Source organism: Saccopteryx leptura, chromosome 9 (assembly GCF_036850995.1).
Source record: "Saccopteryx leptura isolate mSacLep1 chromosome 9, mSacLep1_pri_phased_curated, whole genome shotgun sequence".
Taxonomy (NCBI): domain Eukaryota; kingdom Metazoa; phylum Chordata; class Mammalia; order Chiroptera; family Emballonuridae; genus Saccopteryx; species Saccopteryx leptura.
In genome coordinates this window covers 33,865,784-33,889,587 of record NC_089511.1, presented here as the reverse complement: position 1 = coordinate 33,889,587, position 23,804 = coordinate 33,865,784, and the positions used below count along the sequence as shown (strand labels likewise).

The 23,804-nt window shown below is 48.0% G+C and overlaps 1 protein-coding gene across 1 annotated transcript in view; it reads right to left on the bottom strand.

Moving 5' to 3' along the window:
• Positions 1-4,326: 4,326 nt before the first annotated feature.
• Positions 4,327-23,804, bottom strand: part of CRISPLD2 (cysteine rich secretory protein LCCL domain containing 2) — a 66,175-nt gene continuing 46,697 nt past the window's right edge. The window contains exons 13-15 of the mRNA XM_066349092.1: positions 22,249-22,324; positions 15,008-15,141; positions 4,327-5,195 (exon numbers count right to left, since the gene is read on the bottom strand). Of these exons, the coding sequence (XP_066205189.1) occupies positions 5,141-5,195; positions 15,008-15,141; positions 22,249-22,324 (265 nt within the window). The 3' untranslated portion in view covers positions 4,327-5,140. The remainder of the gene's footprint in view (positions 5,196-15,007; positions 15,142-22,248; positions 22,325-23,804) is intronic.

Sequence of the window (23,804 nt, the reverse complement as noted above, 5' to 3'; positions counted from 1 at the left end):
GTGGGTCTGGGCCGGAGCCTGAAAGTCTGCATTTCTAATAAGTCCTGGGGCCATTAGATGGGGTTTCTGTTACCACAGCGAAAAGTATTCCAACTGGTTACCATTAGCTGAGCATGCGCTTTGAGCACTAATTTTTTTTTTTTATCTACAGCTCACCTGATTCCATCTTTACACAGCTGTGAGGTATGTGTGATAAATTTCCACTTTATAGATGACCAGTCTGAGGCCCAAAGAGGCAAGTTGACTTGTCTGAGTCCCACGGCTGGTAAGAGGACTGCCTCCCAGGTCGGTGCTCTCTGTCCCTGTGTCACCTTGAGTTGGAGCACCGTCAAGGTCAGTGGATCCCCCAGCAGCGTGGCCTGGGCTTGAGGCATTACAGCATTCAACCTGAACTTGCACAACTCTCGCATGCCTTTGCCTCATCGCAGATGAATTCTGCAAAAAAGGAAGCGCCAGGCCCTCTCTCCACCACCACTGCCTCCCCCAGTGGCCACTACAACTTTTGCATGCTGGACATTTGGCATGAGGAGCTGGGGCACAGGATGGTGGCATCCTGGGATATCAGAACATGGGAGGCTCTCCAACACCTTGGGGAAGCTGCCAGTGGGGAGGCCCTTTCTATGAACTTGACAAGGCTTTTGTCAGAGACCAGTGTTTCCCAAACATCAGTCATTATTATCTAATCTCTGTAATTTTGGCAATCCATCTACATAATTGCTTACTTAATATTTTAAAATCACTATCCTTCATCATATTTATTAAAGAGGAGCGCTTTCCCTACCGTCAATGAAAAAGAGTGGTACGTGTCTTGAATAGAGGAACTGTGAAAGCAAAGGCAGAAGCATTGATGGTGAGAGAGAAAAGGTCAGTCAGGCCCTGGCCAGTTACTTTAGTTGGAGTGTCATCCCAAACTGACAAGGTTGAGGGTTCGATTCCCAGTCAGGACACACACAGGGAAGCAACCAATGAGTGCACGACTGAGTGGAACAACAAATGAATGCTTCCTTTACCCCTTCCCCCTCTCTCTCTTCCTCTCTCTGTCTCTCTAGAAAATCAATCAATCAATCAATCAACCAATAAAAAATTAAGCCGTGTGTGGATAGCTCAGAGCATTGTCTGGAAGAACAGAAGTTGCTGGTTTGATCCCCAGTCAGGACACATATAGGATCAACTTGATGTTCCTGTCTCTGTCTTTTCCTACCTTTCTCTAAGAAATTGCTGTGGGCTACAGTGCATTGAAACATGTGGGGACACATGACTACAATCTCATGAAAAGGAGTTGATGCCCAGGGAGAAGGTTATAGACTGAAATGTGTCCCTCCATCCCCAAGTTCACATGTCAAAGTCCTATCCCCCGATTTGCAGATGGGGCCTTTAAGGAGGTAATTAAGGTTAAATGGAGTCATAAGGGTGGGATCCTGGTCCAGGTGGACTGGTGTCTTTGTAAGTAGGAGAGACAGCAGGGATGCACACACAGAGGAAAGGAATACAATCAAGAAGGTGGCCATCTACAAGCCAAGGAGAGAGGCCTCAGGGGAAACCAGCCCTGCCGGCATCTCGATCTTGAACTTCCAGCTTCCAGAACTGGGAGAAATAAAATCCTGTTGTTTAAGCCCCTGAGTCTACAGTCTTTTGTTATGTAGCTCAAGCTGACTAAGGCAGTGAGTGATAGAGGGAGGCTGAAGTCTGTCAATGCTCACCACTTAGAGTATGACGTGGGGACCAGCAGGAGCTCCTGAAACACTCGGACTCTCACGCCCCACTGCAGAGCTGCAGAATCTGCATTTTGACAACCCCCCCCCCTCCATGTGATCAGAACACTTTAAAGTCAGTGGTCCCCAACCCCGGTCCGCGGGCCATTTGGTACTGGCCCGCAGAGAAAGAATAAATAACTTACATTATTTCCGTTTTATTTATATTTAAGTCTGAACGATGTTTTATTTTTTAAAAATGACCCTCTGTTACATCCGTCTTAAGACTCACTCTTGGCCGGTTGGCTCAGTGGTAGAGTGTCAGCCTGGCGTGTAGAAGTCCCGGGTTCAATTCCCGGCTAGGGCACACAGGAGAAGCGCCCATTTGCTTCTCCACCCCTCCCCCTCTCCTTCCTCTCTGTCTCTCTCTTCCCCTCCCGCAGCCGGCTCCATTGGAGCAAAGATGGCCCGGGTGCTGGGAATGGCTCCTTGGCCTCTGCCCCAGGCGCTAGAGTGGCTCTGGTCACTGCAGAGCGACGCCCCGGAGGGGCAGAGCATCGCCCCCTGGTGGGCAGAGCGTCGCCCCCTGGTGGGCGTGCCGGGTGGATCCTGGTCGGGCGCATGCGGGAGTCTGTCTGACTGTCTCTCCCGGTTTCTAGCTTCAGAAAAATACAAAAAAAAAAAAAAAAAAAGACTCACTCTTGACGCTTGCCTCGTAAGTTTGACAATTATATTTTAAAATACCACAGTTTTTACGCCGGTCACATAATTTTATTTTGTGCATTTATCCATCCCACCCTAAAGGCCGGTTCGTGAAAATATTTTCTGACATTAAACCGGTCCGTGGCCCAAAAACGGTTGGGGACCACTGCTTTAAGTGACATCTTTTCCTGTGTATCAGACGGAGGTCTCTGAAGGCTCTGGAAATAACGCAGTTATCAGCACCTCCTAATAGCACCTATGTGCCTGTGTGCGGCGTTCCTTCCAGGTAGAAGGGTGCAAACAAAAGAGGTAACCGCCTGCGAGGGGGGTTCCAGACACCTTATTTCACAAACTGTCCAGATTTGTCCATAAAAGATACATCACAGAAATGTTTTAGAAATTGAACCAGTTTTATTGAAACAACAGTAATGTGGTCCCTGTTCATGCAAAGCACAAATTTTTTTATTTTTTTTTTACAATAAATGTTTGTACATAGGAAGTAGTAAAATACATCATTTTTCATAGAAAAAAAGCACACATGTAAGCTGCGGGCTGAGTGAGCCTACAGACAATATGAAACCTCAGAATACAACCAACGGGACAAAAATCTGGAGGAAACTGAAACTTTTTTGTTTTGGGCGCAGGAGACCCGGAAACACTGTTGCCCTGATTTATGGTCTTTTTATGGGTTAAGTGCTGATGGTGCAGTGGGCCTTAGTACACAGAGAATTAGAGGAGGTTCCTGATTCCAAGGGCTTGTAATTTGTAGGCTTGGTTTTTATTTTCAGAAGAAAAATGGTTCCAGTTTCAAAATGTTTGTGAGGATGGAAAAGGCACAGGCTCAGGCTCTGGGCATGGTCTTTCTGTTCGATGGGCCCATTTAATGAGGCATTCAGGAACGCAGGGAAATGATTTAAAATGATGTCTACTCACTCTGCAAGTTTCCGATTCTGTCTCGGGCAGGAGGCTTCAAAAGCAAACCCTCTGAAATCCCCCTGCACTGTCACTCATTCTACAATCCCAAACTTGCAGGCTCGACACAGTCATGGCCACAAAAGGCTGGTGACAAGCACAAGTCTAGCAGCACAACACATACTATCCAGAAGTGTCTGAGTATTCAGATCTCTGGAGGTGACCAGACACAACATCTGACAGGCTGGCCAAATTCCTTCACTCTGACATTTGGGGTTGAACAGTCAGAAACTATGAATTACTACAAGCCCACAATGCACACAGCGAAAACACGGTCCCACTAATTTCAGCTCTGTCTGGTGAGGAGCTTTACTGCTTATACAAACTCTCTAAAGGGGGGAGGGGATAAGCTATTTGCCTTCAGTTCTTGAGTTCATTAGGAATGCACTCAACAATGAACCAGCTTTCTCCCCTTGACGATTCCTTAGCCTTTGAAATATTTTGATGGAAAGTGAAATCAGATTTGAAACTGGCATTAACAAAGTAATTTATTGGTCAGCCTGGTGCCGGAGGGTGGGATTTTACCTTCTGTAAAGAAATGCTATTTACAAAAGGGTATTTTATTTCACTGTGGGGTTAGGAAGAACTTTTATAAAGTGATGGAAGCCAGAGAGCACCACACTCCCTCGGAGCCTCAGGGACATTTGGCAAGAGCTGTTCCACAAAAACAGGAAGAGAAATCCTTCTAGAGTGTTACCCTCTCTTGTGGTTATTATGCCGCAGGACGATTTCATAACCACAGACTGTTCCTCTTCCCAGAGCTGCTAACCTCAGTGAAGAAGGTACTGAGGAATCCACTCCTCCCACTGCTAAAAAAAAATAGGTCATCCGACAGAAGATGAATCTGCACGTTTAATTGTCATTTTTAAAAAGCAGCAACCAAACAGTCCCTCTTTGGCTGTTCTTAGACATCTCAGTGAAACCAAATGAGACTGAGAGTTTTTTTTAAGAACACAGTGGGCTTCAAAAAGACTCGCTTGCAAAGCAAAGACCCTGGTAGGAACCATGACACATACACTAATTTGGGCCGGCATGTGAGCCACAATGGGTAGGGGGTAAAGAAAGGATCCTGGTTCGTTAGTCCTCAATGAGACCAAACGTCACAGCGGCAAGTAGGCCATGTGGACGACGGGAATGACAAAAACAAGATAAATTTCTGGAGTTTCTACTGAACTCTAAATAAACCAGCACTGCTGTATAGAGACCAGCCTGCCCGTGGCAGGACGCTAGCCAGGCCAGGGGACAGGGCAGAGCCGGAGTCTCACTTTCCCAGCCCCCTCTTCCGGCCCATTTGTCTGACCAGCAAACATTAACCGCATTTTCCTCCATTGGTAGGGACGGACGGTGTTCTTAAGTTTTTTAAATAACTCCCTTCTACCCCATTTCTGAAACTCCCCAGTTGAGTGCTCAGTATGCCTCTTCCTGCGCCCCTGAAGGCCTTACCCTATCTGGTGCTCTCTCTGCAGCTCGGGAATCCCTTATTCCTCCACAAAAGACCACATGGGAAGAACATCTTGGTGACTGGGCACAGGGAGCACCGGATGGAGAGCCCCAGGACTCAGCAGGACCAGTCACCAGTTGTCCAGGCCGGCCCCGGAAAGATGCTCTCTCTCCACGGCGCAGAGATGAGACAAAGGCACGAAGGTGTGACATCGAACACTACTCACAGGAAGTTTTCTGCCACTCCATATCCCCAGCCCACCCCCAAATGATAAAATAAAAAGCAAAACCCAGAAGCCCTCTGGAAGACCCCCCTTCTCCCCAGCACTGGAAGTTCACGGCCTGACAGCAAAGATCCGGAAGGCCTTTCCGTCTTGAGGGGTCCTCAAGCTGCAAAAGAAGGGAGAGTTATCTGTAGTTAAAGACGGACTTTCTATAGGGACTTGAGCTGGGAAGGGAGAGCTGGGGGCCCCTCAGGTCCCCGTGGTGGAAGAACCATGCCTGAGGGACACTTCCCCACAGCTGCTGGAAACAGCATCTGTCCAGCCAGGAACAGCTGGCAAATTCCATTCTCTTTGCCTGGGTCTGAATCTAGGTCAGGGTTGTTAAGTTATTTTCTTTTAAACTCTGGGTTCTACTGGCCCCGGTCTGTCTGAATTGAATTCACCCTCCAAGACTTCTGCCTGGTTTTTGCTAACACCTGTCAAGCCAGATAGTGGCCATCTGGCTGACTGATTAACGGAACGGCATCATAACAGTAATGCACATGCTGCTGTTATTAAAGCGGCACACGGGCTGTGCTCGGACTTTATGCCGAGCGCTGTGCAGTCCTTTGTGTGCAACCCTTTGCCTTTCGGCCCGGGTAGATGATGCCACACTCCAATTTTTTTTTTTTTTTCCAAACTAGAAGAGAAAGTTTATGTAAAAAGTCACAGAGGTAGAAGAAGTGAGCAGTAGAAGAAATGGGCTCAGGAAACAAGTTATAGAGGCAAAGGAAGGGGCCCTTGGAGAGCTTAGGAGAGAGAAGGATAAAGGGAATTGGCCTGGGGGGAGGGGCGCAGCAGCGGGAAAGGTACTGGCGAGCTCTCAAGAGGGAGAGAGAGCACCTCTACAATCCAGTTTCAAATCATTGCCATCACCCCCTGAAAAGATCCTTCATGCCCATTTACAATCAATTCCCCTGGGCCCAGGCCCTGGCAACGTCTGTCTCTGGATTTGCCTGTTCTAGACATTTCGTGTAAATGGGATCCTACACTATGTGGCCTTCGGTGGCCTAGCATAAAGTTTGTGAGGTTCATCGGTGTTGTAGCGTGATCGGTACTTCATTCCTTTTTTATTTTTTTAAAAATTTATTTAGTGAAAGGACGGTAGGCAGAGGCAGACTCCCGCATGCGCCCCAACCAGGATCCACCCGGCAAGCTCACTAGGGTGGATGCTCTGCCCATCCGGGGCCGTTGCTCCATTGCAACCAGAGCCATCTTTTAGCGTCTGAGGCGGAGGCCATAGAGCCATCCTCAGTACCTGGGGCCAACTCGCTCTAATTGAGCCATGGTGGGAGGGGAGGAGAAGAGAGAGGGAGAGAGAGAAAAGTGAGAGGGGGAGGGGTGGAGAAGCAGATGGGTGCTTCTCCTATGTGCCCTGACCAGGAATCGCACCCGGGACATCCACATGCTGGGCCAATGCTCTACCACACTGCGCCAACCAGCCACGGCTTCATCCCTTTTTATTGCCAAATAATATTCCATTATATGGATATAGCACATTTTATTTATCCATTCTTCAGGTGATAGACATTTAGATTCTTTCCACCTTTGGCTATTATAAATAATGTTGCTATGAACGCTTGTGTATAAGTGTCTGTGTGGGCATTCGCTTTCGATTCTTTGGGGTGGATACCTAGGTGCAGAATTGTTAGGTTGCATGTTAAATGCCTGTTCAATTTTTTTTTTTAAAACTGCCAATCTGTTTCCCACAGTGGATGCAACATTTTACATTCCCACCAGTAATGCATGAGGGTTCCAGTGTCTGCACACCCTTTGACAACACTTGTTATTGTCTGTTTTACAGCTGTTGTTAGTGGCTTTCTGTACCTAGAGAGCTTTCTCAGTCTTTTCATTCAACTGCATAGTCTATTGTATTAAAGTATTATAATATAGTTAACTGAGTCCTTTTTAATAAATAGTTCTTTCACATCTTTTGTTTTGGGAAACAATGCTCCGGGAGAACAACCTTGTCCATGACTTTTGGCATATGTATGAGAGCACCTGAGGACAAGCTCCTGGAGGTGAAATTGTTGGGTCAAAGGATGTGGGCATTTGTAATTTGGACAGCTCGCTCAACTGCCCTCCGTGAAGGCCGTGCTGACTGACAACTGCCATCAGCCGCGCGCGAGGCGGCCTGTTTAACCCGCCGGCTGGCCAGCATGGCAGGGCAGGTCATCTAGCTTCTCGTTCTCGGCCAACCTAAACTAGGGAATGGCATCCAAACACAGTTGTAATTTGCACTTTGCTCATTATGAATGAGTTTGAGTGTATGACAAACAGCCCAGCTGTGATTTAAGCATAATTTCCTTAGAGTCCCGCCTCCAGGCAGGAGGGATCCGGATTGAAAAGTGCCGGCCTCGCTTGCTGGCTGTGCCCTCTCAGACGCCCAGGGAGGTCAGTGATCCTCGGGGAACAGGCTGCTGGGAATTCCTATTTTCCCCGCCCCCCCCCCCCCCCCCCCCACGGCAGCTTCGGGCTTTTGGCTACTCTGGGATTGAACTTTTGAAATGTGGATCAGATAGGAGTCTTAGTGAGAGGGAGCTGTGAGGAAAGGCCACGAGCCCAGAAACGGCACAATGCTCGGCCGGGTGGCCTTGGCGCCACCATCCTCACCAGGCCACGCGGAGGGAGTGGCCGCTCAGGGGCTGGGGCTACCCTGGCTGCCCTGCTGGTTGGAAAGCTCAGAGTCCAGGGCCTTCCTCAGCCCTCCAGGCAGCAAGATTTCCCTGGATTCTTTACCCAAATGAATAGTCTAGGAGAACCTCCCAGAGCCACAAGGCACTTGGCTCTTCCCCGTGGTGGGCAAACCGCACTGGGGAAAGTTACCAGGGTTTGAGTCTTCTCCAACTTACTACTACAAATTCCATGGATGGGGGACAGTAAACTCCTATTCCCAGGGCCCCGAACAACCCAGGGACAAGGGGCCCATTCAGGCTGTCATCCAGACAGATACCCCTGGGTACCTGGATATATTGCCTGGACCTACCAAATAGCCCCGCTGAACAACTCACCCACCTCAGAGGCAAGAGCAGGCCCACTGAACTGGTCAGGGCACAGACAGCAGCAGATGGGTGTGTATTTCTTAATACATCAAACACTGTGCTGCCACTGCCACAGGTGTCAATGGGACGATGCCAGATATGGGTCCCATACAGTGCCTCAAGCAAAGAATTCCCCTGCATTTGGGTTGCTTAGAAACCCTTTAGGCCCTGGCCGGTTGGCTCAGCGGTGGAGCGTCGGCCTGGCGTGAGGGGGACCTGGGTTCGATTCCCGGCCAGGGCACATAGGAGAGGCGCCCATTTGCTTCTCCACCCCCACCCCTCCTTCCTCTCTGTCTCTCTCTTCCCCTCCCGCAGCTGAGGCTCCATTGGAGCAAGGATGGCCCGGGCGCTGGGGATGGCTCCTTGGCCTCTGCCCCGGGCGCTGGAGTGGCTCTGGTCGTGGCGGAGCGACGCCCCGGAGGGGCAGAGCATCGCCCCCTGGTGGGCGTGCTGGGTGGATCCCGGTCAGGCGCATGCGGGAGTCTGTCTGACTGTCTCTCCCCATTTCTAGCTTCGGAAAGATACAAAAAAAAGAAACTCTTTAGTGGGTCCATTTGTTCATGCCTCAAATATTGACTGAGCACCAATCCCTCTAGGCAAGTTGAGAGTCGTGCATGTTTGAAGAAGTATGATTTGAGAAATGATAAAATGACCTATTTTTCTAAAACTTGCCTTCTGATGCTGTTTTTGGATTAGTTTGTAACTCCCATACATATGTGAAGGGTGTATATACTGACCCAGCATTTCTAGGAAATTTTTATAAAAGATACTGAATTTTAATACAGGGTATTACAATTTTTCATAAAGATTCAAAATCCTTCAATCCATTCTGAACAAAGTTTTTGTCTGTCATTCAACCAGCATTTACTGAGAGCCTACTAAGTACCAGGCATCAGTACTTAGTTGGGTATTGGGGACACAAGGTTAACAAAACTAATGGGATTTCTGGCCCTGGCCGGATGGCTCGGTTGGTTAGAGCATTGTCCTGAAGCAGAGGTCGCCGGTTCGATCCCCAGTCAGGGCACATAGAGGAACAGAGTGATGTTCCTGTCTCTCTCTCTCTCTCTCTCTCTCTCTCTCTCAAATTAATAAAATAAACATTTAAAAAAAAAAAAAAACTAATGGGATTTCTGCCTTCACGGAACTTCCATCCGGTGGTAGGAAATGAACAGCTAAACGTGTGTATGCAGTCGTTTCAGGGAGAGGGGTCCTGGGAGAAAGGTAAAAATCAGGACAATAGGGTCACATCAGATCCAGGGGGAGGAAGGCCACTGTAGACTCAGTGGCAGAAGGATCCTTCCTCAGGGATGTGGCATTTTGTGTAGATTCAAATGACAATGGGGACCCAGCCACAGGAATATATAGGAGTTGGGAGCATCCAGGGTTGGAAAAAGCACATGCAAAGGCCCTGAGGTAAGAATGATGTTGGCTTGTTCGAGGAACAAAGAGAAGGCTAGAGAGGTCAGGTGTTGTAATGAGGAGGAATAATGCACCAAGAGAGTGCACAGAAGTGGGCAGAGCCGGCAGCAGGTGTGACATTGCACGGTAAGGGGACAGATTTTGTTCTTACTGCAATGGAAAGCCACTGAGGGCAGGGTTTAAACAGGAGAGAGACATACTATGCCTTATGCAAAGAGATTTGGTGGCTGTGGCTAGTCTTCCAAAAGGAAGTTACCTATAGAAAGTGTCAGTAAGGTACACAGGCTTGTGCAAAGATGCTCTTTGTGGTGTTGTTTATTATAGTAAATAAAAGATAAAAGGAAACAACATGGATGCCCAGCGACCTGGTAAAGAAACAGTGGTCTCTCCACACAAGGGAACAGCGGGCATATAGCCATTGAAACGATGGTGTGGCCACATCGGACATGACTTGGAAAGTCAGCCACGACCTGTGACTGGCTGCAAGAAACAATTAACAGAACAATACAGAGAGTATGATCTCATTTTATAAGAAAATTAAAAAGAAGGTATTAGTGTGTAATCAGAAAAAAATTTGGAAGGAAACACACCAGAATGTGTATAGTGGTTCTTTCTGGGTGTTGGAGTTTCAGGGATCATAATTTCTTAAAATTAGCTGCAGTATTTTTTGAAGTTTCTCTAACCTTATTTTAAAAAGAAAGAAAAATGGAAGGAAGGAGGGGAGTGGGGGAGAGACATAGAAAGAAAGGAAGCGAAGGAGGGAAGAGAAGGAAGGCAGGAGGGAAAGAGGGAGGGAAATCCAACAGGAAAACAGCCCCCCCAGCACTGGGGAAGAACCTGAATTGGCGTGGAAGCTGCTGGGAAGTTCTCTCTGGTCGACCCAGTTCAGGAGGAACCTCTGACCCACTTGATGAACGGCCACAAGGGTGCTCTGAGAAATGTCATAGCTGTAGCCTCAGGTGGTGTTCCCATCCCAGCCCTGGTTAATGATTTGCAGCCTTCTGATGACCACGCCCCCTGCTCCAGGTGCTAACGTGCCACAGCTCTGGCCGGCACACATGCTCACTACACAACATAGTCCTTTAACGCGTCCCCTCACCCGCCCGTACCCTGTAGTTACCCCACGAGATCTCTGAGGCTCTTCCCACCTACGGAAGAAACCAAGGCTCTGAGAGGTACAACACCTGTTCCCGGTGTAGCTGGGATGTGGACTCAGGTCTGTCAAGGTTCTGGGACCCCTTTCTAACCATTATCCTAAATAGATGGGCTGTGGCCATGTCATTCCTGAAGATGTCACTGGCCAACTCAGACCACAGTGGGGGGCTCAGATGCTGGGAGCCCCTCAGGAGACAGGGGCCATGAAGTGCTGCAAAGCTAACCTGAAGGCTCCCCCCACCGGTAAAAGGTACTCCAGGAGGAACTGGCCGCCATTTGGTACCACACAACACAGGCTAAATTAAAGAGAGAGGACAGCTGGCAGTTCCAGGAGCAGGGTGACCTGTCCTGGGAGGGGCTAGGACTTGTCCGTGTCATTGTTGATATATTTCCCAATCTCCTTGGGAAATCTGTCTTACAAAATAGTCCCAGTCTAAGAAAGAACCCTGAACTGATATTCACCCAGATGTCCAGCTTATTCCTGAGAATATTTGGACAAACCCTGGTCCCGACATCCAAAGCTCTTCCCGACGCCCTTTCCTTCCTCTACTATCCTTTATGGGCACACGTGAGAGAGAGAAGGTGCCTGTCCTCTTACGTTGCCCCAATTCTGCATGGTCACCTTTCAAAACTTTCAGGAAATCCTCTTCCAGAAAAACATCATTGCTTAAACCAATACCACTTTGAAGCAGAACCAGTTTTTGGCTGTGTGCTGACAGTTCTGTTCAGGAGAGTTTTGGTTTTTGTTTGATTGATTGAAGCAAGGGTAGTCAACCTTTTTATACCTACCGCCCACTTGTGTATCTCTGTTAGTAGTAAAATTTTCTAACCGCCCACTGATTCCACAAGTAATGGTGATTTATAAAGTAGGGAAGTAACTACTTTATAAAATTTATAAAGCAGAGTTACAGCAAGTTAAAGCATATAACAATAATGACTCACCAAGTACTTTCTGTTGGATTTTCGCTAAGTTTGGCAGAATCAATCTTTATAAAACAACTTTCTATAGTTAAATCTATCTTTTTATTTATACTTTGGTTGCTCCGCTACTGCCCACCATGAAAGCTGGGACGCCCACTAGTAGGCGGTAGGGACCAGGTTGACTACCACTAGATTGAAGGATTCTCTAAATTTAAAACACAGTTTGCCATGAATGGGTTGCAGTCTGGCCAGTGCCCATATTTCCCTTAAGACTGACTGTGACTACTCTAGGGTCTCAGCAGATGTTAAGGACAGAGCCACCCTCTGGTCCCAGGTTGATGCCCAGAATACCTAACAGCACCAGGCTCTGGAGAAATTTCTCAGCGCTGGGCTCTGTGCAGAGGGTCGCTGAGGTCCCATCTAAACAAGGGGAAGACGGCACATGGGCATGCCGACTACGTCCACACATCTGCTGTGGCCACGTTACCAAAGAGGCAGCTCTGAACAGTAAGGGTCCTGCTTGATGTGCTCAGCTCCCTGCACCTCCTTCTGTAATAGTAACACCCTGTGCCCTCTGCTACGGTCACTTCTACATTGTCTGTCCCCCGACTAGATGATACGTCCCACGAGGGCAGAGGCCAGGCTGGGTTCCCTGCTGGGTTCCAGTGCCTGGGACGCTGGAAGGGCTCACCAAATGTGAGACGTAGGATGGGTGAGTGCACATTGGAAGGGTGGATGCAAGGAGAAAAGAATGCATGCCTGGAAGATGCCTCCTTCATTATCCCCAAAAATAACCCATGTAGGCTATTTCCTAGGAACAAGCTGCTTGACCCTACGCATAAAGAGCCAGAGCGTCTTGAGGTTTGCAGCAGACCTCAGAAGTTATGTCAGAGAAAGAAGAGCCACCGGTTTTTACGGACACTTACTATGAACCACCGGTAAGTGCTCTGCACAAACTGTCTCATTTCATCATCATGGCAACCATCTGACAGAGGAGGGACAGAGGCCCAGGGAGACTGCTTACCCAAGGACAAACAGTGTGGCAGGGTCCCAGATGCCATCGGCCCTCTGTGCCCGCCTGGCCTTGCCTTTTGCCTCTGTATGTGCAGGGTGGACCCTGCCCTCTTGGTGCCATGGGCCCCAGTGCAGGTCCTGGTGCACCATATAGAGCAAATGAATGACTCTTAATGGCAGACTGTCAGAATCATGTGCAGGGTTGACTGCGTGTGCCAGGGACATGGTCACCTTCCATCACCCTCACAGTAGTGGCTGTCATCCTCCAGTGTGCATCAGGACCCCCGGAGGATGTGTCATACGCAGTCAGCTGAGCCCACTCCTGTGGTTTCTGATCCAGCAGGTCTGAGGTGGGCCCAAGACTCTGCTTTTCTAATAAGATCCTGGTTGAGGGAAGCTACTGGCCAGGAGAGCCCATACTGAGATTCCCTAAACCTTACCACCTCTCAGGGGGTCGGATTTTCATTTCCCCCTTTATAAGTGAGGAAACTGAGGCAGAAAAGGCGGAGTAACCCGTTCAAGCATCATCAGATTCCAGCCTGTAGGACACGGGCGGGCGGGAAGAGCCCAAGAAGGAAGGGAGCAGAGTCCCCACGGTGGGGTCGCTGCGGAAACTCACTATCACCTTTCTGAATAGCGCAGTGGGCTTCAGCCACGCTGGGTCTGGGAGATACAATGACAGTGAGAATTCAGGCGGGTTCCTTGAGAAGAGAGAAAGAGTGATAGGCCTCCTGAGGGGGGAGGAGAGAAACAATGGGAAAGAAGCCAATTCCGGGACCCCCTCTTAGTCCCCAGACACCCACCTGTGGGGGCCGCACAGTAAGCTCTTGTCACAGCCCCCGGGGGAGCTGCTGGGATGTCCTGGAGGATGGTACAGGCAGAGAACAAAGGCCGACTGATCACAACCGCTCCTCTCACAGAGCTCAAGAGATTGGCGTCCTGGGATTTTCTTTCCAGGAGGCCAGGAAATTCCACCTCATCAGCTGCTTCATTTCCCTCCCATTAAATCAATGGAATTTCCCTTTATTAAGCTTTCCCCAAACTATGGTTGCAAATGTTGAGGGAGAGATTACATGAGGCTGATGACAGCGACTGTGCCCCCCCCCCCCCGGAGGAAATGCGTGAGATTGGAGTCATTAGATTCTGCAACTTCACACCCTGTACCATCCGGAGACACCAAAGTGCCCCAGGAGGATGGGAAGGTGGGCACAGATGCTAAGCTCCAAGGAGCCGTGAAAGCTTAAGTTTCAAGGAGCCTTAGCACATGCTGTGTCCTTGGTTTTATATGCTTTTTCTAAAGAGGGCCCCTCAAGTGTGAAGTCTTTATTTAGCATTCCCATCTGTCACGGGCTGAACTGTGACCCCTCCCCAATTCACATATTCAGTCCCAGCCCCCAGTACCCTCAGAATGAGACTGTACTTGGAGACAGGGCCTCTATCGGGGTAATTACATTAACCCTTTGAGTAGTGAGTTTATTTCATGCTGGCTGACCCCCGGGAGTGAGTGTTTTTTCAAAATATGAAATTACTTCCAGTTACAGTTTTATTAACTTAAAAATCATGTTTGTTTGATAACCAGTTTATAGAAACAAGAAGAACATACATTTGCCTTTTTTTAATCTTGCCTTACACATTTTTAAAATAAAAATTTTTGTACGATCATACTCCGGATGGTCAGGAGGCACGAGGACATATATGAACGTTCATACTACTCAAAGGGTTAAAATGAGGTCATTAGGGTGGGTCCTGACCCAATGACTGGTGTCTTTATAAAAAGAGTGGGCATGATCTCAATTAATCCCCCCAGCCACCCTGTGAGATAGAGACTGTTGTTACCCCCATATCACAGATGAGAAAAGCAAGGCTCAAGGAAATTAGGAGGCTTGCTCAAGGTCTCAAAGCTAGTCAGAAGCTGAATGTAAGTCTGTTAGACTCCAGATTTTCTGCTCTTGTTTATGTAACAATATGTAATTACTATGTAGTCACATAGAACCACTATATAACTATAATTTGATCCCACTGTTTTGTGGGGGAGGGAGGGAGGCAGGCACGCCTCCCAACACACACAGAAAAGGGACCAGAGGGACATGCAACAGAAATCTAACTCCCCCAGTGATAGCTTATGGAAGATTGCTTGTCAATGGACACATCTGATACCTCCAACTTTTCTAAAAAATATCGTGCATTGGTAATAGAAAGAAAAAAGTTCTTATTTTGAAAAAAGAAAGGAAGAGGTGAGAACAGGCTTCTCCTGGGTGTTCTGGTAAGAATGAATACAAGTCTGACCCAGTTTCATTTTAAAGGGCTCTGACTTGGGCCCTCCTGCCAGGCCCCCCAGGGGCCATCCCCGCTGCCCTTGGGTGTGGAGAGTTGGAGGACGCAGTCCTACCTTTCAGACTGGACCCCGTTCCTGAGCGAGCCCACGTACGTCTTCTTTTTATCCACAGGCATCACGTCCACATAGCCGCCACTCTCGTCCCTGATGACTCCCGCGTGAACGGCAGTCTTACAGATACTCGAAGTCTGAAAGCACAGGAAGTACAGGAAGAGCTGTGATAAATGTCAAGGCAGTCAGGCTCCTGGGGGAAGGTCAACCTCCTGCTGGGGGGGTCAATCTCCTGCTCGGTGGCCAGGCTGGTGGATGTTGGCCACGCCAACCGCAAGGAAATGACCATCACCACCTTGAGTCCTCAGTGGTCTCTACGGAGAGACCTGAATTCGTTCATTCATTTGTTCAACTAATATTTTCTGAGCACCTACTATGTGCCGGGTACTGTCCTATGCAGGAGGATTCCACAGGGAACAAAATAAAGACCTTCCCTTCCCAGAGCGGAGGGAGACGGACAAGTAAACAAATACAAAAACAAGTAACTCAGACTATGAAAAAATAAAACCAGATCATGATATAAATTGACTAATTGGAGGGGGCGATTTTAGAACAGTTAATCAGGGAAGACTGTTCTTGGCGTGACATTTGAACTTAGAGCTAAGTGACAAAAAGGAACCAGCCGCAGCCATGGAATTTCCCTGGGCGGTGGAACATCCCAGGCAGAGGAAGTTGCTTGTGCAAAGGTCCTGGGGACCTTGTCCAAGGAACAGAGAGAGGACTGGGGTGGCTGAGTCAGGCAGAATATGGAAGGAAAGGTGGGAGAGGTGAGCAGGGGCCAGTCACGTGGAACTGTGAGACCACAGTGGAAGTCTGGCTCTGTTCCAGGTACTGAGGGAGCCACTGGGTTTCAAGCAGGAGCAGGGTGTGCTGTTTTCTAAAGTCGTCACGTAGCCCAATTACCAAGTAATAATACCCTCGAGTTAAACATTCATTAGGGCCTTAACTTAGCCAATAGAAAAAAGGGTTGGGTTGTTTGGGAGTAATGAATCAACATTTCTCAAATTCATTCAGGGCTGGGTGGCTGGGGTTTGCCAAAGATGCAGGCTTCTGGGCCTCAGCCTGGCCTGTACACATGCAGAATCTCCCCAAACAAGGGCCAGGTGACTCTGATGCACACTCAAGGTTAGGAACCAGGTAGGTAACGCCCTCATGCCTCATCTATGACCCTTTCATCTGGCCTGCGCTAAAACCCACACTACCTTTGGCAGTGGGTTCCAAGCTCCATGGTAACCTGGAGCCACCTCTGGGATCTTTGCAAGATGACAGTGCCTAGATCCCCCTCATCCAGTGGTCGGCAAACTGCAGTTCGCGAGCCACATGCAGCTCTTTGGCCCCTTGAGTGTGGCTCTTCCACAAAATACCACGTGCGGGCGCTACCTCGATAAGGAATGTACCTACCTGAATAGTTTAAGTTTAAAACATTTGGCTTTCAAAAGAACTTTCAATCGTTGTACTGTTGCTATTTGGCTCTGTTGACTAATGAGTTTGCCGACCACTGCATTTCATTGCTCTGGGCTGAAGCTCGAGACTCAGTATCTTAAACATTAAAATAAACTTTTAGAAAGTGGGGGATACCTGCTTATAGAAAATGCCAGAGTCACCTGGAGAATAACCCCAGTGACATCTAATGATATGTTCCCCAGGGCTGAGTTAGCCACTCATTCTAGCTCAGCAATCTCCCCATTCAAAAATAAAAAGTCAGACCCAATATCTACAGGGTAGGAAGACTGACTCCCGTCCTGCCTTCACTCACAACCTAGTGCCCTGGGGCCACCCCAGGGGGCTTAGCCCGTGGACTCTGTGTATGTCAAGGGTGGACAGGGCAGATGGGGCCAGGTGAGTTGTGTTCTGTGCCATCCTGTGTGGTGCATGGAGCGGAGGACAGAGGCCAACCATGTCCTGAGTAGGAAAAACAAACACCGCAGAGGTGTGGGTCACTCAGCAGGAGGGCGGGTCTGGGCTTTGTTGTCCCTTCTGCCACCCCTCTGCACAGCATGTGGGATGCAACTAAAGTCCAACTGCTGGTTAACCCAGCCAGCACCTCCTTGACGAAGAGAGCAAGAGAACAAAGAGGACGAAGCCTGTGTGATCTCACTCACAGGAGGTATAGCCAGAGGAGTCCGCTCCAGAGACAGAACGGAGAATGGCGCTTACCGGGGGCCCGGGGAGGGAAATGGGAGCTGCTGTTTAATGCGCACAGAGTTTCAGATTTGCAAGATGAAAAACTGGAGATCTACTATCCAACACTGGGAATATATTCACCACTACCGAATTATACATTGAAACATGGTTATAAGGGAAAATTTTATGTTGTGTCCAGTTTACTACAATTAAAGAAAGAGAGACAGAGGAAGAGAGGGAGAGAGGGATAGAGGCAGAAGGAGAGAGATAGGGAGACAGAGAGACAGAGAGTGAATGCTACATCCAAGCCTAGAGGGAATGCTTTCTAAAGGTACTCAGTGCACCCCCTGGTCAGTCAGCCTCTGTCCCAGGCACAGCCCTCTAAGCTCCTTTGTCTCCCTGTCCTTACCGCTGTCCCTGGCCCATCTGTGTTTGGAAGCTGTACCCTGAACTGCCCTTTGAGGGACAAGCAACCCATCGAGCAGGTTCCTAACACCAGACGTGAGAAAACGGATTAAAGTGGGCTCTTTGAAAGTTGGAAGTCTCCCTGAGCTTGTTACCTCTCAGAACCCACAGTCTGTTCAAAAACTGCAACGGGCCGTCCTCAAGGGCTGTGCCCTTCAGCTCTGTCCTTTCGGCTACCGCCTTGTCCTTAAACAACCAGGTCATCCCAGAGAAGTGGCTGGTTTTGCACAGGAAGAAAACTGCTTCCCAGCAGGAGACCCCTCCCTGCCCGTGCCCTGGAAAGTTAACGTTGCTGTGAGAAAGGCGGAGAGCTCCTAGAGCCCTGCGCAGGCACACTACAGGGGACCCCTTGCTTTCCATGACTGATTCCCTTGGGTTTAACTGAAACCAGTTCTTAAAATCCTGCACTAACACATCTCGTCTTCTTCCATAAATAAACTAATGAGGGCAGGATTCCTTAACCTGAAGTGACTTGCAGGCAGAACCGTGGGAGCCCACAGGGTCAGCAAGAACTTGCCTGGGTTTCGAGCTGCGCACAGAAAACCCCTCAGTCTGCACAAGGAAGCTGCCACCCCCCCCCCCCCTGAGAAAGGACCCATAGCTTTCCAGTGGTCCAAAGGGTTTGTACCCTTAAAAGATGAAAAAGCAGTCAATTTACAGCCATCTCAAAGAGAAGCGGGGAGACTTGAAATGATCATTTTCGAATTCCTCTAAATTCGCTGTTAGCAGGGCGAGCTTTGTCAGTGAGCACACAAACTCTCTCCCTTTATTGTTCTCGCTGGCAGGCAGAACTGGCATTGTTTTTATTTCTCTCCCAATTGACTGTGCTGCTGCCTGAGTTACCAGAAGTAGGGCCCCGGGGCTATTTCCCACAGGAGCACCAGGAGGGAACAACCCCTCTGTTATCCCACACGGGCCCTCCTGCAGACCCTGCCTGCGGAGTCACATACTCCTGACTAATTGTTGCCAAGAGGCGGTGTCTCCTCTGGTTGCTGTGCCCTCTGCGACAGTCCTTCGCCTCGCTGTTCCCGGAGGATTGCTGGATATCAGCGGCACAGGAGTTTTCCACGATAACATCAAGCTACGGGCCATGCCTGTGCAAACCTCACACCCACGGCCAGATCTTTCTCACGCGATAGGCCCAGTGTTTGTCCCTTATCGAGCCCCATCTTCAGTCCCTGATACAGGGCAAACGTTTTTCTTCCCTTTTCCCCCCTCCCTCCTCCCATGCCTCTCCTCTCACCAAGCTTCTGTAAAGCTCCAGGCTGGCTGTCCATTGTTTCCTCTCTGGGCCCCATGGAACACGGATATGTGAATATTTATTAACAACTGTTATCAGTAGAGACCTGGTCTCAGTGAGCCTGGAAACCAATCCCGCCTCCATCACTTGTTGCCCGTGTGGCCTCGGAGGACTATTTGAAGCCCCAGGGTCTCTATTTTCCGATATAAATTGGGGGATCATCATAGCTAACATTTTTGAGTATTACCAAGGCAGGCCCTGTCCTAAGTGTTTCACATGCATCGATCTAGTCACCTCCCAATAATCCTGCAAGGTAGGTATTATTATTATTCCCTCTTAACAGACGGGCTGACTGAGGTTCAGGAAGGTTAAGTGACCTGCCCCAAATCATTCAGCAGGCAAACAGCAGAACCCCGACTGCCCCCCAGAGCCAGCAAGCTGTACACTATGCTAGAGGGGCTACCCCATAAAAGGGCTATTGTGAAGATGAAGTAAGATCAACGGCTGAATGCAGGCCTGTGCACAGTAAGTGCTCAATATATGTTAGTTACCAAGCCATATACCACCACCATGATCATCACCCTCACTATTACCATTATTGAAAATTCTCAGGGGACTGTCATCTCTAACCCAGTGGTCCTCAAAATGCATGAGCATCAAAAGGGAACTTGTTAGGAATGCGGATACTCTGACTCTACCCGAGACCCACTGAGTGAGAAATCCTGGGGGGTGGGGCCCAGAAATCTGTTTGAACAACGCTTCCAGGGCATTCTGATTCACACAGAAGTATGAGTATAATCCAGCCACCAAGAGGGACAGGGAGGACAGAGAAGAAAACTGAGGTTCATTGGGATAGGGGTGGGGCTTGCCCACGATCCTCCAACTGGTAAATGTCACAGGTGGGGCTTGAACTCATGTCTTCTGACCCAGACTTTACTCTTTGAGCTACACCCTGATGCTTCTCCAGCCTGTAGCTCACCACAACGTAGGGGTTTGCCAAGTAATGCACTCTGGGTGAGCAGGCAGGGACAGCAGCACTATTAGGCCCTTCGAAGATCTGGAGACAACTCTCCCAAAATAAATCTCTTAGCCAAACAGACATTTTCCAAAAGGCATCACCATTTCCCAGAATACGGAGTGACCTAGAAACCAAGGCCAGAAGAGAATCTCTGAAACGGAGGTGGCTTTCTTCCTTCCCTCCTGCCCTCTTCCCTCCCGGTCTCCTCCTTTCATTTTCTTTCTCCCTTTCCTCCTTCCTTCTTTTACTTTCTGGAGAGCTATTTAAGCAACAACTACTGTAGTGTCTTCATTTCTTTATTCCTTCAACAAACGTTAATTGAACACTTGTGTGCCAAGCCCTGTCATGAGCACCATAGTTCCAAAATCTCAAAACTCTAGAGAACGAGTTCAAGATTTGATACAGGTTTTCACCCACACGCCTGTTAGCATCAGTGCAGTGATGAGTGCAGGTACATTTAAGTGAGGAGGAACAGAGTATGGAATGAACAGAGCCTAAGGCAAAGCACACCCTCATGGCATCTTAACTTTGCCACGTATTAGCTTGTGTGATTTGGGGCAGGTTATTCTGAGCTTTACTTTCCTTCTGCGAAAGATGGGGGTAACAAAACCTAGAGATGGTGTTTTTAAAGAACCTAAAATATAGTGAAAGGCAGCTCTATGTTATTACTAAATTCTCATCAGATTCTTGATTTCTAACCTTTTTTTGGGGAGGAGGATTATTTTCATATGGTTAGCTGCTACGTTGTTTGGTGCATATAGATTTAGTTTTCATATCTTCATAGATATGATACTTTTTGTGTCATTGCATAATTAGTTGGGTTGTCCCGTTCAGTATGCTTAACCTTCAATTCTACTTTATAAGAAAGAAATATCTCCATTCTTACTTTGTTTGCTTCTTTGTATTTGGTTGGAATCACTTGACCCTTTATTTTTAAATAATTTAAAAATCAAAGTCTCTCTTTTTAATAGCAGACTTTGGTTCAAACATTTAGCATTAACAGTTGATATATATATATTATTTTACTCCTTTTTTTTTTTTTTTGTATTTTTCTGAAGTTGGAAGCGGGGAGGCAGTCAGACAGACTCCCACATGCGCCCGACCGAGATCCACCTGGCATGCCCACCAGGGGGCAATGCTCTGTTGCAACCAGAGCCATTCTAGTGCCTGAGGCAGAGGCCATGGAGTCATCCTCAGCGTCTGGGCCAACTTTGCTCCAGTGGAGCCCTGGCTGCGGGAGGGGAAGAGAGAGACAGAGAGGAAGGAGAGGGGGAGGGGTGGAGAAGCAGATGGGCGCTTCTCCTGTGTGCCCTGGCCGGGAATCAAACCCGGGACTCCCACACGCCAGGCCGACGCTCTACCACTGAGCCAACCAGCCAGGGCCCTATTTTACTCCTTTATTAAACTTTTAGAACTCAATTTTGGCTAAATAGCTTTTGAGGGGGAAAAAAACCCTCATTTAAAGTGGAAAAAAAATGAGGACAAAAGGTTAGCCATGAGCATGCCTTGACCTTCCAGAACTCAGTGTCTTCACATTTACAGGAATCTGGAACAAAGGAAGGCAGATGAAGGTGAAGATGGTGATGGTGGGTAAGAGATAACCACAAAAATGAAGATGAGGCAGAGTTGAGTAAAAACGCTGAAGGGGAACGACTGCTGCTAATCTAATCATGGAAATCTCGATCTAGATGATTCCCCGGACTAGAAAATCCCAGCTGACTCATTTAACAGTGAGGTAAATGACTTGGCTAGATCACTCAGACTGTTGGGCAGAGTAGTGACCATAGTCCTATCTTCTGGGTCATCATGTCCCTTAAATCCTGGACAGCTGGAGGGAACAGACTATGTTCTAGAGGACTGACTTAAGAGAAATCAGGCTAAAGTTTTCTTGTTAAACTTAGGAGGGAAATATGGAAGGACAGGCTCCAATATAATAAGAGTGGTTATTAGCAAGAAGAGAATGATTGCAATTTGCACTTTCTTCTATGTGCTTGTAGCTAAGTGTTTACCTAGCTTACAAGAAATGCAGGGAGTAGAGAGGACCAGTATGTCTAAATGCATCAGGAGAGCTGGGAAGGTCACTAAATATCTGAAGAAATGAAGTATGTGATGCACAAAAGCTTTCACATTAAAAATGGATGTCAACGGGGAAGCAGGATTCCATTCACCAAACAATGAAAACGTTTGTGTAAGACGAGGCACACCTGCGTCTGTATTCCTAAGCATACATAGATAGCAGTACAGGTATCTCTATAAATGGGAAACGAAAGCAACGGTGGCAGAAATGACTGGTCTAAATTTAGCTGGAGGCACAGAAATGAGATCTTGGGTTTCTGGCATCCAGACCTTGGAACGTGGTTCCTGAGGTCTTCACATTGAAAATGCCAGCATACTCACGTCTGCGTAGATGTTGGTTCCAAACACGGGAGCCCAGTAGGATGGCTCGTCTTTGCAGCGCGTCGGACAACGAACTCTGAAAAACAAGACGCATTTATGTGATGGGCATGGTCAGCAAAAAACAAAACTTCCTGAGAAGCAGCTGGCCCTCTTGCTTTGAATTTCAAGATGTAAGTTCTTAGATGAAAGGAAATGACTGTACTGTTTGTTCTTTAAGGAAAAAAAATTTATACAAAAATAAAGAAAAAAATATCTATTTCTCCCACTCTAGCAGTGCTAAAGCATACTTTTCCTCTTCTTAAACAGTTCATTGAGAATTTTAAAACCCCATACAAAAAGGCACACACAAACAAGGTGAAAGGGAATAAATGTCTAAGAAAGGTATGGGATTGTAAGAGGTTGTACCTCCCATTCTTGAGTGTGGGCCAGTTCATACTGTGGATACTGTAATAGAGATTATAATTAATAAACTTTTTAAAAGGTCACTTCCCTGTGTGGGGGAGGAAAGGGTGGAGGGCCCTCACCTCAGTGAGTCACAGAATATTCCAGGGAGGGGACTCTGATAACCTGAGGCAGAAAGGGGTTAGATCACTGCTATGTCGTTACCACATCCCAGCCACGGGCATAGGGGATGGGGAGAGCACTCATACTGGAAATGGGTGGGCCCATTGAAAGGCACGAACTTTACTTAAGAAAGGGTCTTTTGTCTTTATCTGGAACAGGAACCAAGAAACCAAGATGGTGCCTGGAAGCCATCTGGCCCCAAGACAGGTAGGATTCCGGGAGGGAAGAAAGTCAGGGGAAAGAACTGAGAGATTGAAATGGCAGGGGTGGGGGGTGGGGTGGGGTGGGGGAGGCAGGGTGGGCTGAGAGGAAGAGGGTGTGTGTGTGAAAGATCTCAAAAACGAAAACAGAATTTAAGTAAAAACGAACGCTTTTGCCTAGATCTTCTAGAACAGCAGGTTAAAAACCTATATTTTGAATACTTGTACTACATCAAGTTATTCTTCATCTTTCTTTGCTTTTTGTTGAAATCATTTCTTTCAGCTTCTCTTTAAAATGTGGGGAAATCTATTAATTAGGGACCCATGTCCAGTCTTCTCTCCCTCCCGGCTCCCTCCTAGGGCTATTATCTGCTCATACCTAACAGGTTTCCACCTATTAGTCTTTTTAAATGGATTTTTAGAGAAAAGGAAAGGGAGAGAGAGAGAGAGAGAGAGAAACATATTTGTTACTCCACCTACTTATGCATTCACTGGTTGATTCTCTTTTTTTCAAATTGATTTTAATGAGAGAGGAAGAGGAAGAGAGAGACAGGAACATCGGTCTGTTTCTGTATGTGCCCTGACCGAACCAGCAACTTCTGTGCTAGAATGATGCTCCAATTAACTGAGCTATCCAGCCAGGGCCATTGGTCAATTCTTTTTTTTTAGCGAGATTGAGAGAGAGAGAGACAGACTGACAGAAAGGAGAAGAGAAGAGAAACATCAACTCATAGATGCAGCACCTTAGTTGTTCATGGATTGCTATCTCATATGTGCCTTGACCAGGGGGCT